Here is a 15954-nt window from a genome sequence, read left to right on the forward strand (position 1 = left end):
CGGGAGCCCCAGAGGTTAATCTGACACGGTCGGCCGGGCCGTCCCGCTGGAGCTTGTTTTGGAAAATCCGTCAGTGGCCGGCCGGGGTCAGGCCCTCGTGGTCGCTGTTTATGTTCTCACAAGGGAAATCACCAGGGACGCAGAACTGGAGTGAACTCGTGGGAAGGGAGTGCAAGAGTGGCACCCGCTTTATTACCCCTAATTATTGCTGGCATTGTTGTAAAAAAAAAAAAAAAAAATCGCATTTTTATGGACCACACCAGTCTTTTTGCATGTCTTTGCAAGTTGCAATAAAATAACCCAAAACATTTTCGAACTTGCCTTGAAAAAGATTAGAAAATACATCAAATTAAGAAATACACCAAATACATTATAGTGGAAGGTGTTAAGCATAAATATTCCAGTAAAAGATTCATACAAAAAAAAGTCGAATCAAATCAAATCAACCGATCAACAGTTGTATTCTGCCCTCGTGTGGCGACAACGTATATTGCAACTATTTTTTAAAGTCAAAGTCCCGGATGTTTCCCTTTGTACATTTTCAAATAAAAGCTGTCAGGTAAAAAAAAAAAAAAAAAAGTCAAATGAAGCTCGTTAAATATGCCAAAAGCCAGATGAACATCCACAGAAACTCGTGGATTTTGAAATACTATAAAACTACTACCTCAAGCTATTCTAATTATTCGAATTAATTTTTGAACACGGGAGTAATTACAAAGTTCTTTGCAAAAGTATTTGAAACTGGTTTGGCCACTCGTCTTTGTCTGTCGCCACCTTGCTCACTCATATCAGCCGGAGCGCCGAGATGTGGTTGGTGTCGGCGGTCATCGCCGCCTCGCTGGCCGCGGCCGTGCGCTTCTGCTTGTGCTTGTACAAGCCGCTGCCTGGTGCTATTCGGCAGCAATGGAAACTTTGGCTGTTAGACGACATGATCAAGACTGTCATACGTCTGGTGAGTTAAAAAAAAAATAAAAAATAGAAGAAATCGGATTGTGTTTTAAGGAATGACGATGGAAAATGTGCTTTCTAGGGATTGAGTCTGGAAATTGTCTATTGTCTTGCATTTTTTTTCTTGCCCACGGCTAATTTGTCAAATAATCAAATGCATTTTGAAGGTTGCTTTGCAAGACCGTTGTAAACCGAGAACTCCCTGCAATGGCATATGAATGATTGATTATTTTCCCGGTATTGCCTCAACCCTTTTTTTCTTTTCTTTACATGTTCCATGCGTGCTATGTAAAATTTCCATCTTATGCTGCATAAAAAGTGAACAAACACACGCCTATGTTTAAGCAAACACATAAATAAATAAAAATGTGAGCTGTAAGATCAGTTTGTCAGGTTTCCAATCCGAACCACAAATAGAAGCCGTTGCGCAATAAAGCTTAAGTGAAGAAAGCAACATTTTGCGTACTAACGTTGAGAAAGCCAAGTCAGGTTTGCATCACTAACTTCCTTCCCGTCAATGTTCGCCTTTGCTCCTCGTTGCGTCACAAGCTTTGCAGGTGAAAGGCTACCACGCCGACAATATGGGCACACGAGCCAATGTTGAATTTCCTGAAAAAAAGAATCAAGAAATAATGATGTTCCCCATCAGGCGCGTGTGATGGAGTGGCTGGGCTTGGGCCACCACATCACGGCCAGCCGAAGGACTTCCAAGGGCCTGGAGAAGTTGACAGCCGGGCCCCATGCGAGCTACTTGGCGGTCAGCGACGTGGCTTTCGACGGTGTCCCCGTACGCATTTACCAGCCCCACACTGAAGGCGAAGGGCGGCTGAGGAGGGGTCTGCTCTACATCCATGGAGGAGGCTGGGCCTACGGCAGTCCCAGTTAGTCGCTCTTCCTCATCATTATTCCATCCATCACTATTGCAAAGATAAAGGGGCTTCGAGTGGATCCCTGAGGGACCCTAACCTCTACCTTCAAGTCAGATGCTGTTCAAGCACACTTCTCTGCCAAAATCCTAAAGATCTTTGAATTGTGTGTGTTGTTCCCCAGAGGACGGCGCGTACGATGAAGGCAGCCGCAAAATGTCCAAAGAACTCGACATGGTGGTGGTTTCTGTCGAGTAAGTCTTCAACTTTCAACCCATCCGAGAGTTGTTCTTATTTTTCACCCGCACATCTCGTTCCCACCGCTAAGTTATCGTCTGTATCCCGAGAGCCGCTTCCCGACTCCGTACCTGGACTGCCTCGCGGCCGCCAAGCACTTCCTGTCCGCGGAGGTGCTGGCCGAGTACGGCGTGGACCCGCGGCGTGTAGCCGTGTCGGGGGACAGCGCCGGCGGCAACCTGGCGGCCGCCATCGCTCAAGAGGTAAGGCGGGAACATTTAGACACACAAAAAAACAAAATCCTGAATCAGTTTTTCTCTGCAAAATGTGATGTGTCGTTGTTCAGATTGCCCTGGACGACAGCATGAGGGTGAAGTTCAGCGTGCAGGCTTTGATCTACCCGGTCCTTCAGGCTCTGGACTTCAACACGCCGTCCTATCAGCAAAACCGGGACATGGTCATCCTCAACCGTTCGGCCATGGTCCAGTTTTGGCTGCAATACCTGGGCGCCGACCTGTCCCTTAAGTCACACTTCTTGGCTAACCAACACAGTTCCAAGGTGGCGCCGGAGCTGATGGCTCGCCTGGATTGGACCACCCTCCTTCATCCGAAGGAGCGCAATGACTACTTGCCAGTACGTGGCGAGGGGCCGCGTAGGATGGAAAGTATGGAAATGTTGATTCATTTCAAGATGAATGAATACACAATACAATTGAGTTTTTAATGGCGTGCGCACCTTGGCCACTAGAGGGCGGTATAACTGCAAAAGTCAACTCAATGTGAAATTTTGCCCCACGCAGGAATTCTGGATGAGGTTCCAGGTCTGCTAGACGTGCGTGCGGCGCCCCTCTTGGCCGAACCCGAGGTTCTGGCCAAGTGCCCAAGGGCCTACATCATGACATGCGAGCACGATGTGCTGCGAGATGACGGGCTGATGTACGCGCGGCGTTTGAGCCACGCCGGCGTGGCGGTCACGACGGAGAACCACTTTGACGGATTTCACGCATGCTTCAGCCTCACCATATGGCCCTTCGTGTTCGACGTCGGGGTGAGGGCCTTCGCGGACTACGTCCGGTGGCTACGCGACAACTTGTAGGGGCTTCTACTTCATCTTTCTAAATGTATCATCTCAAAATATATTTGATCAATAAATGGATATTATAAAACACTTTTTGTAGGCGTAAAGATGATTTGAGGAAAAAAATACACCGACCTCGTTTGGTGCAAAGCCTTTGCAGTCGAGGGGATCTTTACTATTCACATTTGAGTATTAAAATATAATAAGATATATTTCTGTACTCTGGTTTAATCATAAAAAAAAACGATATATACAAATGTTTTTTTTTAAAGTGGCATTTCTGTTCTATCAATCAAAATGGGGAAAATATTCCTACAGTCGACAAAGCAAAGAGTCAAGGAATCTTTTGTGTTCCGTGACTTTCCCAGGAAGAGAGCGAGCCTCGGGGGAGGTAACGGAAAGAATCTTCCTGCAATCTTCCAATCCAATTTGTGAACAAGATGTCTCGTTGGACATGAGCCAAAAGATGTCCGAATGTAACAAGAGGGAGCCTCCGCTTGGTTTCAAGGGACACTTAACGTTTTTGGTATGCTGATAAATAGACATATCAATTATGGCTGTGTAATTCATGTAAATGTTAATAACAGAATATTAATGGCAAGTATTTTCTCTTACTAGCGTGAATATTTGGATTAGGTATTGTTAAAAATATCAAAGCGCGAAAAGACATTGAGCTCCATTGTTTGTTTGGATAATGGAGAATAAAATTCAGTTCAACATTTTTAAGGGGGAGTGATTCAAGGAATAAAAGAAAAATGCTGACCGATTTGCTCATCCCACAGGTGCTGCAAATTTTTTACGATGTTATCCACTTGTTTTAAAGCGTTCATATTGTTCATTCTTTGGGATGTTTTCCACGTTGCAACACACGTTGAAACTCGCTCCCACAATGTGTGTGTGTGAAAACGCGGGGGTTCTCTCAGGGTGTCAACTTCCCTCCCCGAGGGGAATACGTTCCTGGCTTATCACCTCCTTCCCTCCCGACAGACCTCGGAAGTGACTCACTCAATAACGTTGAGGCCCTGACTTATTACGTCGGGATCTACTTTCAAGTTGAGTGGATAAAAAAAAGTATACACACTCCTGTTCAAATGGCAAGTTTCTGTGATATAAAAGAGAAAATAAGATCAAACTGTCCCCACCGTTGATATGACCTGTTAAAATTTGAGAAAAAAAAAAACGTATGAGGGTGTGCACACTTTTGCAAACATGATTTCAGTTCATTTTTTTCCCGTTCATCTCAAAACACGTAAAGCTTACAGCTCACATAAATGGTGAAACGGGTCTTTGTTGTTGTTTTTTTTAAACAGGGGTGTGCCGACTTTTGGTATCCACTGTTCGTGTCAGAGAGTACGATGACCTGCCAAACAATAGAGAGGGTCATTTGGCTGTGGATCATTGAATCAATAAGAGGAAACCCGGTTTTTACGAGGAGGAGGAGAATGTGCTGCCTATTTATTTTTTTTTAATAATGAAAATATAAAAGTATGTTTACAAATGCTTTGAAACGAAAAAATAAAATGATTAATGTTCCAAAAAAAAAAAAAAAACACATCTTGGGTAATATTTTTCTAAACAATCCCCCAATGTGTCAAAATCCTTGAAAATGAACAAAAGCTGCCAAATATATCTTTAATGACTCACTTGGACTTTTTTGTTGACATCTATTTTTGGAAGTTATTTAAAATTTCCAGAGAAACCGGGCCGGCTTGCAGTTGCAATAAGACAGCCAGCCAGGCAGGCAGGCAGGCAGGCCCCTAACACTCCTCCTCCTCGTCATCTTCCAACTACTCCTCCTCTCTTTTTTTCCTCTTTCTCATTTGCTCGACTTAAGCGGCTGCGCCTTCTGGACCTGGTCATGAGCGCTTCTTGGGGCTCCCCGCAATGCTTCTGGCTGCTGGTGCTGGCCGCCGTGGCCGTGCAGACCCTGACCTTGGTGCTCAGCGTGGTCTTCTTCAACAGAGTCCTGCACACGGTAAGGGGAGCTTTGCCTACGATCTCGGTGTGGAACGGATTAAACACGCTGTCAAAAGTTGCACTTCATCTAGCAGGAATGCGAGAGCGGAACGGCTGCCAACATTCGCGGTGTGCCGGCCGACAATGGGAGGAAACGGGGCAGTGTTTTGCTTAGGCGCCACATGCTAACGACAAGCGTGGTGTGCTGGTTTTAAGCAACATATATTAGAACCATAACACCACATCCACATATACAGACATATATTCTTTATCCTCACTGCAGTCGTAGTGGTAAAAGTCTTCATGCATCTCCATGACATGATTATACTGCCCTCCGGTGGCCAAGTCGCATAAATTGGAATTTAACTAATTGTTTGAATCAGATGATTTTTTTTGTGTGCAGATTAATATTTTGCATGACTGATATCAGCCATTTAAACGGTCGGGCCCCAATATATAGTAAATCAATTATTTTCCAAATGAAGGCACCAATTTATTGAACTGAAGTACACGACAGGTGATCATTTAGTATTTGTTTTAACAAAATAAGGCTGGAAGATAATAAATATATGTTGTGAATGTCAAGATATCTCCTAAAAGCAATTATATATATAATCACTACAAGAGTTTCTTTGTGTTGTGATTGTGGTCGCATTATGTAGAAAAATATCAGAAGGTTGAACTGTTGTCTGGAATCTGGAATGTTGGGAAAGACGGCGCCTCGGGGGGTCTCCATGCACAATCTTCACTTTTACCCCCCAAAAAACCTCCTCCGCTCAACTGACCCTTGGCTAAGACCTCTTTCGCTGAATGGCTATGCTGACAACCGCATGGCTTCAACCATTAAGGGGCTAAAAAAAGAGCACAGTGGTATTTTATCGTTTTTTATTTTTTTTTCAACCTCAAGTACGCCGCTAGCTAGCTTTAACCGGAGCAAGTTCTGTTGTGGTTTTCACTTTCGCTTCATGTCTACTAGATGCAGGACAGTTTCTCCGGGGGGAGCATGTCGTGTTTGACTGACGTCGATTTCCAGTTCCCCACCGATGAGAAGACGAGTGACCCCTGCTGGCAGGTTTTGCAACAACTCCGCTACCACATTGAAGAGGTTTGATCGTATTCTATCCGAACCAAAACCTATCTTGCAATTAATTTTTTTGCAGTCCTATAATAACAAAGTACTGCCCCCTGGTGGCCAAGGCACACATCTACCTTAGACACACGCTTCTGGATGGAGTTCATTTTTTTTGGTCAATTCCTTCTTTTATTTTGCAGGCGATGACGGCGAGATTAGAGAAGGAGACGTCTCCCGGCGTGACAAGTAAGAGTGTTACCAAGGCCGATAGGAATGATCTTTTCAGCCTCAATAAAACGACGCGACTGTGTGGTTGTCAGATAAGCTGACAGACGTCCTTCCTTTCCTTCCCGACGGCCACGTTCGTCCTGATGTGGCGGCCCACGTGACCGCCACTTCATGGTCACAGACGCAAGAAGGTAAGGGGTGGGATCTGTTGACAATACAAAGGTTTTGGCTTGACGTTATTGTCTCGCAGACGGTGCGAAGCGCCACAAAGGCTACCTGGGCGAGCGCGTCACGGCGTGGGAAGGACGCCGAGGAGAGTCCTTCCTGCGCAACGTGGAGCTAAGAGGGGGAGAGCTGCTGGTGCCTCGGGCAGGGCTCTACTACATCTACGCGCAGACCTACTTCAGGCTCTCCTCCACCTGGAGCAAGGACCAGGAACATGAGCACAACTCAGACGAGGAGCAAGAAGCGGCCCAGCTGGTCCAGTATATTTATAAAAAGGTCCGAATCACGGTACAAGTCTGATTGTCTGTACCCGTTAAAAACGTCCCGATGTTTGCGTAGATGAGCTCGTACACGGCTCCCATCCTGCTCATGAAGTCTTCGCGGAGCGCCTGCTGGCCGCGAGGCCGAGAGCCCGGCATGTTCTCCCTCACCCAGGCCGGCACGGCCTTCCTGCAGCCTGACGACCGCCTCTTTGTGGCCGTCGGCAACGCCAGCACCGTGGAGGCGGACGGCCGGGCCAGCTACTTTGGGACTTTTCTGGTGGGCTAGACCCGAGCTCGGGACCTCGTGGTCCGCAGCCTCCGTACGGGATTGACTGCTTAAATCACGCTGTCGTGATCACGCGGCGCGCTAGGCAGATAATGAGCCATTCATGTTTACAGTCAACAGTCAGCGTGCTAAAATGTGCTCAAGTGAGGATAAGCCGCAAGGGCTCCCCCCCCCCCCCCCCCCGCAGCTGGAAAGCGGAACGGCTGCGATGGCGGCAAGCGTGGCTTTTGCTTACGTACGCGAATAGAAAAGCGGCGATGCCTTGAGTTTGTCAGGATACAAGCTCAAGCCACTGTGGAAGCTAAAGTCACTCACGAACTTTAGGTTTCAAGCCAAGGCTGGACTCACCGCTAATATTAGCGGTAGCTTTGGAAACTAACAGATGGATGCTAACACTGGAAGCTAACATTCCTTTTTTTCATTGCAATTTCATTTTTTTGTCTGGAAAGCATTTTAGGAGCCACACACAGAGACGCACACACACACCAGTGAAAAAGTAAAAAACTATCATTTAATTGACGTGTCTGTCTTACTGATCGAGTCCATGTCACGGCAGTGAATGTTTTCATCTTCAAATGATTTTAGCGATACAAAATAAACAACAACCTAAAACTAATCCGGCTTCAAGTAATGCCCCAAAAGACACACATCAACGCACACATATAGGGAAGATTACATTATTTATGCTGATGGTTGTGAGGTCATAACGCGCCCGCTACCAACGGAGAGCTGCTTGATTTCGCGCTGAGAGTCCTCCTCACTCTGTGGCCCGTTATTAGTCTTTTATTTATTTTTTTGTTGGTTTTCGATAAATATCTTGTTGGTCCCTCGCATACTGGACCCATACAGTGATGACGCATTAGGATGACACTCGCACACACACGCACACAATCGCACACAATACTCTTGTTTTGGGAGTTGGGGTAGAGATAAAAAAAAAACTTTTAAAAACAACTCGTGTCTTGGCTTTTAACAGAAGCGCCAGTGTTGTCTTTGGACGCACCTTGGGAGTTTTTGTGTCTCACGCTAAGTGCTAACGACGCTAGATGTTAGTCAAGTACTTCCATGTCACGGTTGCTTGCTCAGCGGTACAGATTAAAAAAAGGGAGCCATGGGGCTGTGGCAGGAGAGTATTGGGTGAAGGGGGGGGGGATCCTATTGCCTTCAAGGGTGCTGTATGTCGGGGGGGGGTCGAGAGCAGCACACCCACGCACACACATACACACAGGCACCGTTACAGGAGGGTTTGGCACACCCACACTAGTCCGGCTACTGCGCATTTTCCACCACAGAAGAAAAACAGCTGCCAGAGTGCGCCCCCTTCAGGGGGGCAGGGGTGGCGAGCAGCCGAAACATTCAACAAGCACCGAGAAAAAAAAAAAATCTGGCCCACCTCCTCATGGGGTTCAGCCAATGAGCAGCTCAAGGCTGTCCTCGTAGGTGGGATCCCTTGGCGGGCTGCTGGCCGACAGGAAGGCGGTGGCAACGGGCGCGCCGGTGGCCGCCGCCACGTTGAGCAGGGTGCCGGCGCGGAGGCCGCTGCTCGACGGACTACGGAGGGCGGCGGCCGCCGTGATGCTGGTGAGGTTGATGCCCAGCGTGAGCCGCGTCTGCTCCAGCGCCTTCTCGGGCACGGCGAATGCCTCCAGCTTTTTCTCGCCGTTGGCCATGTAAGAGTTCTGGCAGCCGCGGCAGATACAGTCCAGGCACGCCTGCAGATGGTGACCGCAGCAAACATTCATTTGGTTTGTACAAGTTCTAATATTAAACACGGAGATGGAAAAAGTGGAATTTACGATGAGCGTATAACATAGCTGGTCATATTCCCTCACCTTGCGGTTGGAGTAGCAGGGGCAGCGCTGCCCCCTGCAGGTGAGCACAGAGGGGTTTTGGGTGGCACGTCCGCATTTGCAGCCTTTCTTCTCCACGGGCTTTTTGTAGGGGGGGCGGGGCGGCGCGGGGGGCACCAGGCAGCCAGATAGCTGCAGCCGTTGCTCTTTACTGCGCTCCTTGCTCTTGCCACCTGTGCGCGCCTTCTTCTTGGCCCCCAGCTCGCCGTGCTTGCGGGCACCCTTGCTGTGGTGGTGGTGATGATGGTGGTGGTGTTGGCGGGCGGGCTTGGGCGCCACCCCGTTGTAAAGAGACGAGTAGGCGTGGGGCGGCGCGACGAAGGAGGGCGCGGCGGCGTGCTGTCCGTGCGGCGATGCGGGACCCTGCAGGATGGAGGCGATGGGGAGCGGCTTCACCTGCTCACGGTCGCTCTCCGATCGTGAGCGCTTGCGTTTGTGACGTGACGATGGCGTGGAGGAGGAAGGCGAGGGGGGCAGTGGGGTGGCGAGAGGCGGAGGGGCGAACGCGGGGCTCAGGGCCATGTGAGTCCTGTCCGCGTGCAGCTGCGTGTAGTTGTGGGTGGCGTCCAGCTGGAGGTACATGTGGGCGTGGCGGTCCGGGGCGCTGTCGGTGGGCGGCTGAAGGGGGTCCAGAGTCTGGAGGACTTCCTCGACGCTGAGGAGAAGAACCTCACCCTCCTCCAACTCCCTGCTGCCCGGCGCAGGGGCAAAGGCCCCGGCGGGGAAGGCTCCGGTCGGGATGGATCCGGGGGCGAAGGCTTCGGCAGTGAAGGGTCCAGTGGTGAGACTCAGCTCCAGGGTGGCCGTGTCAGAAGCTGCGAGAACCTGCGGAGGGGGCGGGGCTAGCGTCTCCTCCATCAGCTCGCACACCTCTAGTTCGGGCGAGGAGGGCTCCAGGCTCTCCAGGAGAGCTCCGTTGCACGCCCCCGCACCCTGGTACAGTTCGACGACGTCGGTGCGGACGGACAACTCGGCGGCGGAGGCGTCTGGCTCTAAGTCGCCGTCCCCTTCGGGCTCGCCGTCCGCCAACTCGTGGTTCGCAGGGTGGCTACCGGCCAACCCGCCGTCCTGCATGGGTTCACCGCCCAGTAGCTCGTGGTCCTGTACAGGCTCGCTATCCATCAACCTGCCGTCCAGCGTTCCTACCAGGGTCATGGTTGATTTTTAGTTCATTTTGACTTTTTGAATTCATTTTGTTTGAATTACTTTACAGAGCAGGTTAGTTAGTTTTTATTACTCCAAAAATGCTTTGTTTAGTATGAGTTGAGTTTTAGTATCTCAAACGAGGGTTGTATAACTTGTATAAGAATGCCTACTTGCACAGGTGGACTCCACATTCTCCGCCGGTGCCACTAGCGCCTCCTCCAGCAGCGCCATCAACTCGGCATTAGCGCTGACGCACGGCAGCAGTGCCGAGTGCGCCACGTAGACGCACAGCTTCCGGTAAAGCCGCACCAACAGGGACAGCTGCTTGTCCTCCCGGAAGCCTGCCGCGTCTCGGCAGCGGCTGCACGCCGGTCGCACCGCCATCTTTTGGCCACGGCAGCCCAGACACACGTGGTGCGGACAGCCGGGGTGCGGCGCTGACACCGGGTCCTGCACCAGCTCGCCTGAAAAACAGCAAATACCTCGTAAGCGGGACGGAAAGCTATCTCCATAGATTGTGCAATTATATTTAAAACTCTGCAATGTTTTATTTTAAGTGAGCCCGGCTACTCTAGCGAAATAAAGCATGAATAGTAAATACAAGTGGAGTGGAGAGGGGGGGGAGACACATGTCCTCGGTTGCCAGGGCGACGGCAGACCGAGTCGAGCGCTGCAACACACACGCCCACCCGCAAAATTATGATTTTCATCATTGAGGCGCTTACCACAGACGAGACAAGCCAGCGACTGTCTGAAGAAGGGCAGCAGCGTGTACATGTCCGAGAAGGTGTGCGGATGCCGCGGGTCGCACTGCAGCACGGCCCGGCTAGCGGACACGTACAGGGCGGCCGCGTTGACCGGGTTCATCGCCGCCTCTCGGGGGAAGGACTTGGGGTACGGCTTGTGTGTTGAGGGGGATTATATCCACACGAAGCAAAGAGGCTGTTCACGCTTCTTATATCAGTACAATATCAGAGTAGACAGAAAGCCATTTATAATACATCTAAACTATATCGGAATCACTACACTTTGATGGAAACGCTCATTCGCACGTCGTCATAATTACTCACATTATTCCTCCACTGTCGGAACGAACGTAGAAGTTATCGAGCCATCTTCAAGGGGTTAGCATTGTTTAACGGAGGCTAACCGTTAGCATAGCTAGCTCGCTCGCTCACGGATGTGTCGGCGGCTCGTCGCCTCGGGCAACAAGTCGCTCGACTCAGCCATAAATAACATATCTTCCAAAAAATGAGCTCAACTGTAGTGAAATGTGAGCGTCCGGTTAATACTTTGGTGGTTAAAGAGACTCGGTTAGCAGTTAGCTACCATGTACCAGGCGCGCGCTCCATGTAAACAAAGCTAAAGTTAGCATCGTTAGCTCCCCCCAAAAAATAGAGCTATCGGAAATGTTTAAATCCCCCCCCCCCCCCCCCCGTGCTGCCTTGTAGCCAGGGTGGGTCTGGATACCCCGGCGGTGGTGGCTTATTCCGCGTGAGCTACCGTAACAGCCGCCGGGCGAAGGGACACATTAAGCTCGCTGTGCCTTTTGGAAATTTAATCAGTCATTTGAATTGCACTTCCTCGCAGCAAGCTCCCCCTCTATCTTCTCCATAGATATTGCTCGACGCGAACAGACATCGCGCGAGATTTCGCCAGTCACCGTGGTTACCGTTTTTGGTAGGCGGAAGTGAGAAATGGGGCTCCTGTATCGTGACAGCGCCCTCTTTGGTTGCTCTTGCGCACTGCTCTATAAAATCAAAGTTATATACGTTTTCTAGAAGAATGTATTCTAATGTGAATGGCTCATCAACAAACAAACAAAGAAAGCATGACTCAAAAGGGTTATGAACCTTAAAGAATATGTTTAGGGCGAATTTAGTAGGTACTGCATAAACCCAACAGCTTGTAAATAAAACAAGTCCTGCCCTTTCCGACTCTCACCTTCAGTCCAATTGGTTGCAAGAGAGCGCCCATTGCTCGCCATTGGCTCGTATGACCCGATGGATTCGGCTCTGACACCGGAGATGCACGCGCAGCCATGATGGCGGCCTACAGTGTTGTTCGGGGAACCCGCGGATTGCTTGATGGTTTTCGGCTGTCGTTAAGGAGTCTGGCGCCGGTCAAGCGTGGTGCGCCGACGCTATCGGCGAAACGATGCTACTCGGTCAGCCACTTATCCGTGCGGGAGCGCATTGAGAAGAAACGAGAGGCCGCGCTGGTCGGGGGAGGTCAGAAGAGGATCGACGCGCAACACAAACGGGTGAGAGCGGCTAACTTTGACGTCTTTGTGTGTAAGGACGATGTCGGGACGTCATTATTAGACTACACCAGCTACATGACCTGTTAAATGCATGCAGTTTGAAAATGTAATGCATTGACAGAACATCGGAAAACTTACTGAAGCCTTGAGTGACATCTCGAAAAGTGACTTAACCCAAGTCAGTTGTAACCCAAGTTGTATAACCCAATACAAACAATGGTCAACACTGGCAGAGTTTTCTACCTCAGCGGTGAAATCTTCACCCCAAAATTCAATTTCATCAAAAGACACGTACTTATTTAGATGCTCGCTGAGCTGAGGTCTATTTTCATTTGTGGTCCCTCCTCTTGCCATTGTTGTCACTTTTGCCAGCCCGCTTCTATGGTGAAGCCAAATAAAAAGTTGAAGCGTGCCCACAGGGCAAGCTGACGGCTCGGGAGCGAGTGGAGCTCCTGCTGGACGCCGAGTCCTTCTGCGAGACAGACATGTTTGTGGAGCACCGCTGCTCCGACTTCGGCATGGAGCAGGATCAAAACAAGGTGGGTGGTTGTCTCTGTCGCCTTCCTCTTTTCTGAGGTTGCGTGATGTCACTGCCTGTCTTCTGCCTTCAGTTTCCCGGTGACAGCGTGGTGACGGGAAGCGGGAGGATCAATGGCCGCCTGGTGTACGTCTTCAGCCAGGTAGGGCTTCTCAAAGAATTTAGTGCATACGTTTTGTGAAACTTGATCAAAACTATTGATTCATCTTGCCTGACTTGACATAGTCATATTGTGCTGCTCTTCCTGTTGTGCGAGCCTTGGCCACCTGGGGGCAGCATAATCGACATAAAAAATATTGTATACAGTACAGGGGTCATGATAGCTGAGAGCAGTAAATCACAGCAATGTTGCTTTGCAGTAAAAAAAAAAAAAGGTCGTGACTGCTTAACGTGGTGTTTAGGATTTCACCGTGTTTGGTGGCAGTCTGTCTGGAGCTCACGCGCAGAAGATTTGCAAGGTAAGCATCCGCCGAGGAGTACTTCAGGCGGATGCGTTGCCGTCGGTTACACGTCTGCGTGTTGTCATTCAGATAATGGACCAGGCCATGATGGTGGGAGCGCCCGTCATCGGCCTCAACGACTCCGGAGGTGCTCGCATCCAAGAGGGCGTGGAGTCTCTGGCCGGCTATGCGGATATATTCCTGGTTAGTTGCACGCCACACAGTCAACCGAATGATGATTTGAAAAATAGTTTTTTTTTCTTTCAGAGGAACGTGATGGCGTCCGGGGTGGTGCCTCAGATCTCCCTCATCATGGGACCGTGTGCGGGTGGCGCTGTCTATTCGCCCGCCCTGACCGACTTCACCTTCATGGTCAAGGTGAGAGAGATCATCTGCTAATTGTCCTAAGCTAACCGCTAGCATGTACACACAGGACACGTCGTACCTGTTCATCACGGGTCCCGATGTGGTCAAGTCCGTCACCAATGAAGACGTCACTCAGGAGGAGCTGGGCGGAGCCAAGACGCACACCACCGTGTCCGGTCGGTAAACTTGGCGTCCTCTGCCTTGTTATTCTGAACCTTAGGTGGAAAATGTTGAGTGTGCGTTGCGGTCCTCGTCCAGGCGTGGCGCATCGAGCCTTCGAGAACGACGTGGAAGCTCTGCTGCATCTGCGCCACTTCTTCAACTTCCTGCCGCTCAGCAATCAGGACGCGGCGCCTGTCAGGGAGTGTCACGACTCCAGGTAGACAAAACGGCACCACTGCAATGGGCTCATAAATGAACATTTGAATGATTTTTTTTTTTTTTTTTTAATCTGCTCTTATTTTAGCGAGCGCCTGGTTCCTACGCTGGACACCATCGTCCCGTTCGAGTCGACAAAGGCCTACGACATGTTGGATATCATCCACGCTGTAAAGTGCTCAAAAGAACGTTCTTTTGACATTGAGTCAAAATAAATCAGTGCTTCTTTCTGCCTTCTTCGCTAGATAGCAGATGAGAGAGAATTCTTCGAGATCATGCCCGACTACGCCAAAAACATCGTGGTGGGGTTCGCCCGCATGAACGGGCGCACGGTGGGGATTGTAGGGAACCAGCCCAAAGTGGCTTCTGGTGAGCCAACGCCTTTGTGCGCATTCCCGTTTGTACGAGTCACATCCGCTTGTAATATTTTGGGGTTTTTTCTGGTCAGGCTGCTTGGACATCAACTCTTCTGTGAAGGGCGCTCGCTTCGTACGCTTTTGCGACGCTTTCAACATTCCCATCGTCACCTTTGTGGACGTGCCGGGCTTCCTGCCTGGCACGTCTCAGGAGTACGGCGGTATCATCCGACACGGAGCCAAGCTGCTGTTTGCCTTCGCCGAGGCCACCGTGCCCAAGATCACCGTCATCACCAGGAAGGTGGGAGACTGCACGACATTCAGATTTCTCTTGATGATCATTTGGGATGGGCATGCGGCTTATGTCGTTCTTTAATTCTGAATTTGTTCCATTGCAGGCTTACGGCGGAGCGTATGACGTGATGAGCTCCAAACACCTGAGAGGAGACGTCAACTACGCTTGGCCCACAGCGGAGGTGGCCGTCATGGGCGCCAAGGTACAAAGTTTCACGGCTTGAACAGCTGTCGTGCCGATCGCTATTTAACATGAATCCAAATGATGAACAAGCCCAGCATTTGAACAGGGGTGTGTAGACTTTTGTTTGAATATCTGTGTGTTAGGGAGCCGTTCAGATCATCTTCAGAGGGAAGGAGAACCAGGCCGAGGCCGAAGCGGAATATGTGAACAAGTTTGCCAATCCTTTCCCCGCTGCAGTCAGAGGTACCACCAACAATTTGGACCCCCCCCCCCAAAAAAAAAACTTTTCCGAAACAGAAATCTCCGCCCTACTTGTACGGCAGGTTTCGTGGATGACATCATCGAGCCGTCCGCCACGCGCAAGAGGATTTGCAGAGACCTGGAAGTGCTGGCCAGCAAGAAGCAGGTCAACCCTTGGAAGAAGCACGCCAACATTCCTCTGTAAAACATTGCATCACCCCTCCCGACCCACTGGAAACCCGCAGTACATAAAACATCAGCAGGTCAATCCCAGATCGAATCTGTACAATTTTTTTAATGGCATTCTTGTCATTATCACCTGAAGAATTTCATTCATAGTATCAATATTTTTATTGTTTTTTTTCCTCCTCCCTCTACCTTCAACTTCACTCCTCATGTGTGGATTTAGGTCAAACAGAAATGGTGCCTTTTTAATTGAAATACAATAAATAGTGAACTTTAATAAAACTGGATTTTTTGTCTAATTGGGAAGGAGATGCAATATGAAAATATAATCGAGGTTTTTTTGACACGACTTAATGCTTTTTTAATAAAAAAAAAAAAAGACCTCATTGATTTTTTGTTGTTGAAGAGTGTTTACTGTAAACTATAAAAAAAATTCGATGTTGACCTCGTTTCTATGTTAAGATTTAAATATAGGCCAATCTATTTTACTGCTTTACTTTTTTACTGCTAAAATGCCACTTAAGATATATTTTTGGGGTGAAAGATGATCACAA

At 49.4% G+C, this 15954-nt stretch overlaps 4 protein-coding genes across 4 annotated transcripts; 3 read left to right on the top strand and 1 right to left on the bottom strand.

Annotated features, from left to right (window-relative positions):
• The first annotated feature begins 568 nt into the window (after positions 1 to 568).
• On the top strand, positions 569 to 3200 carry nceh1a (neutral cholesterol ester hydrolase 1a). Its single transcript, XM_085932031.1, has 6 exons — positions 569 to 952; positions 1598 to 1829; positions 1999 to 2068; positions 2143 to 2314; positions 2398 to 2716; positions 2852 to 3200. The coding sequence occupies exons 1-6, from the start codon at positions 806 to 808 to the stop codon at positions 3145 to 3147; spliced, it is 1236 nt and encodes a 411-aa protein (XP_085788157.1). The 5' UTR covers positions 569 to 805; the 3' UTR covers positions 3148 to 3200.
• Positions 3201 to 4963: 1763 nt separating this feature from the next.
• On the top strand, positions 4964 to 7251 carry LOC147044967 (tumor necrosis factor ligand superfamily member 10-like). The gene is made up of 6 exons (XM_085932273.1): positions 4964 to 5104; positions 6062 to 6190; positions 6358 to 6403; positions 6478 to 6576; positions 6636 to 6886; positions 6950 to 7251. The coding sequence occupies exons 1-6, from the start codon at positions 4988 to 4990 to the stop codon at positions 7157 to 7159; spliced, it is 852 nt and encodes a 283-aa protein (XP_085788399.1). The 5' UTR covers positions 4964 to 4987; the 3' UTR covers positions 7160 to 7251.
• Positions 7252 to 7650: 399 nt separating this feature from the next.
• On the bottom strand, positions 7651 to 12014 carry msl2a (MSL complex subunit 2a). Its single transcript, XM_085931460.1, has 4 exons — positions 10881 to 12014; positions 10326 to 10619; positions 8992 to 10151; positions 7651 to 8871 (listed from the first exon to the last, which is right to left on the bottom strand). The coding sequence occupies exons 1-4, from the start codon at positions 11020 to 11022 to the stop codon at positions 8566 to 8568; spliced, it is 1902 nt and encodes a 633-aa protein (XP_085787586.1). The 5' UTR covers positions 11023 to 12014; the 3' UTR covers positions 7651 to 8565.
• On the top strand, positions 11986 to 15786 carry pccb (propionyl-CoA carboxylase subunit beta). The gene is made up of 14 exons (XM_085931462.1): positions 11986 to 12418; positions 12838 to 12957; positions 13030 to 13098; positions 13358 to 13414; positions 13487 to 13600; positions 13664 to 13774; positions 13830 to 13938; positions 14021 to 14141; positions 14229 to 14310; positions 14386 to 14509; positions 14589 to 14797; positions 14895 to 14993; positions 15118 to 15217; positions 15298 to 15786. The coding sequence occupies exons 1-14, from the start codon at positions 12197 to 12199 to the stop codon at positions 15417 to 15419; spliced, it is 1659 nt and encodes a 552-aa protein (XP_085787588.1). The 5' UTR covers positions 11986 to 12196; the 3' UTR covers positions 15420 to 15786.
• The last annotated feature ends 168 nt before the right edge of the window (positions 15787 to 15954 follow it).

Source organism: Syngnathus leptorhynchus, chromosome 15, assembly GCF_054491065.1.
Source record: "Syngnathus leptorhynchus isolate UIUO chromosome 15, UIUO_Slep, whole genome shotgun sequence".
NCBI classification, from domain to species: domain Eukaryota; kingdom Metazoa; phylum Chordata; class Actinopteri; order Syngnathiformes; family Syngnathidae; genus Syngnathus; species Syngnathus leptorhynchus.

What these genes read in the sequence shown, in the direction of transcription:
- LOC147044967 (XM_085932273.1), top strand. Translation starts at nt 4,988, where the DNA reads ATGAGCGCTTCTTGGGGCTCCCCGCAATGCTTCTGGCTGCTGGTGCTG. An exon ending in ATGGTCACAGACGCAAGAAG is followed by an intron (nt 6,577 to 6,635) that starts GTAAGGGGTGGG and finishes ATTGTCTCGCAG; the next exon opens with ACGGTGCGAAGCGCCACAAA. An exon ending in TCCAGTATATTTATAAAAAG is followed by an intron (nt 6,887 to 6,949) that starts GTCCGAATCACG and finishes ATGTTTGCGTAG; the next exon opens with ATGAGCTCGTACACGGCTCC.
- pccb (XM_085931462.1), top strand. Translation starts at nt 12,197, where the DNA reads ATGATGGCGGCCTACAGTGTTGTTCGGGGAACCCGCGGATTGCTTGAT. An exon ending in TGGTGTACGTCTTCAGCCAG is followed by an intron (nt 13,099 to 13,357) that starts GTAGGGCTTCTC and finishes CGTGGTGTTTAG; the next exon opens with GATTTCACCGTGTTTGGTGG. An exon ending in GACGCACACCACCGTGTCCG is followed by an intron (nt 13,939 to 14,020) that starts GTCGGTAAACTT and finishes GTCCTCGTCCAG; the next exon opens with GCGTGGCGCATCGAGCCTTC.
- nceh1a (XM_085932031.1), top strand. Translation starts at nt 806, where the DNA reads ATGTGGTTGGTGTCGGCGGTCATCGCCGCCTCGCTGGCCGCGGCCGTG. An exon ending in TCAAGACTGTCATACGTCTG is followed by an intron (nt 953 to 1,597) that starts GTGAGTTAAAAA and finishes GTTCCCCATCAG; the next exon opens with GCGCGTGTGATGGAGTGGCT. An exon ending in CTGGGCCTACGGCAGTCCCA is followed by an intron (nt 1,830 to 1,998) that starts GTTAGTCGCTCT and finishes GTTGTTCCCCAG; the next exon opens with AGGACGGCGCGTACGATGAA.
- msl2a (XM_085931460.1), bottom strand. Translation starts at nt 11,022, where the DNA reads ATGAACCCGGTCAACGCGGCCGCCCTGTACGTGTCCGCTAGCCGGGCC. An exon ending in GCTGGCTTGTCTCGTCTGTG is followed by an intron (nt 10,620 to 10,880) that starts GTAAGCGCCTCA and finishes GCTGTTTTTCAG; the next exon opens with GCGAGCTGGTGCAGGACCCG. An exon ending in TGTGGAGTCCACCTGTGCAA is followed by an intron (nt 10,152 to 10,325) that starts GTAGGCATTCTT and finishes TGACCCTGGTAG; the next exon opens with GAACGCTGGACGGCAGGTTG.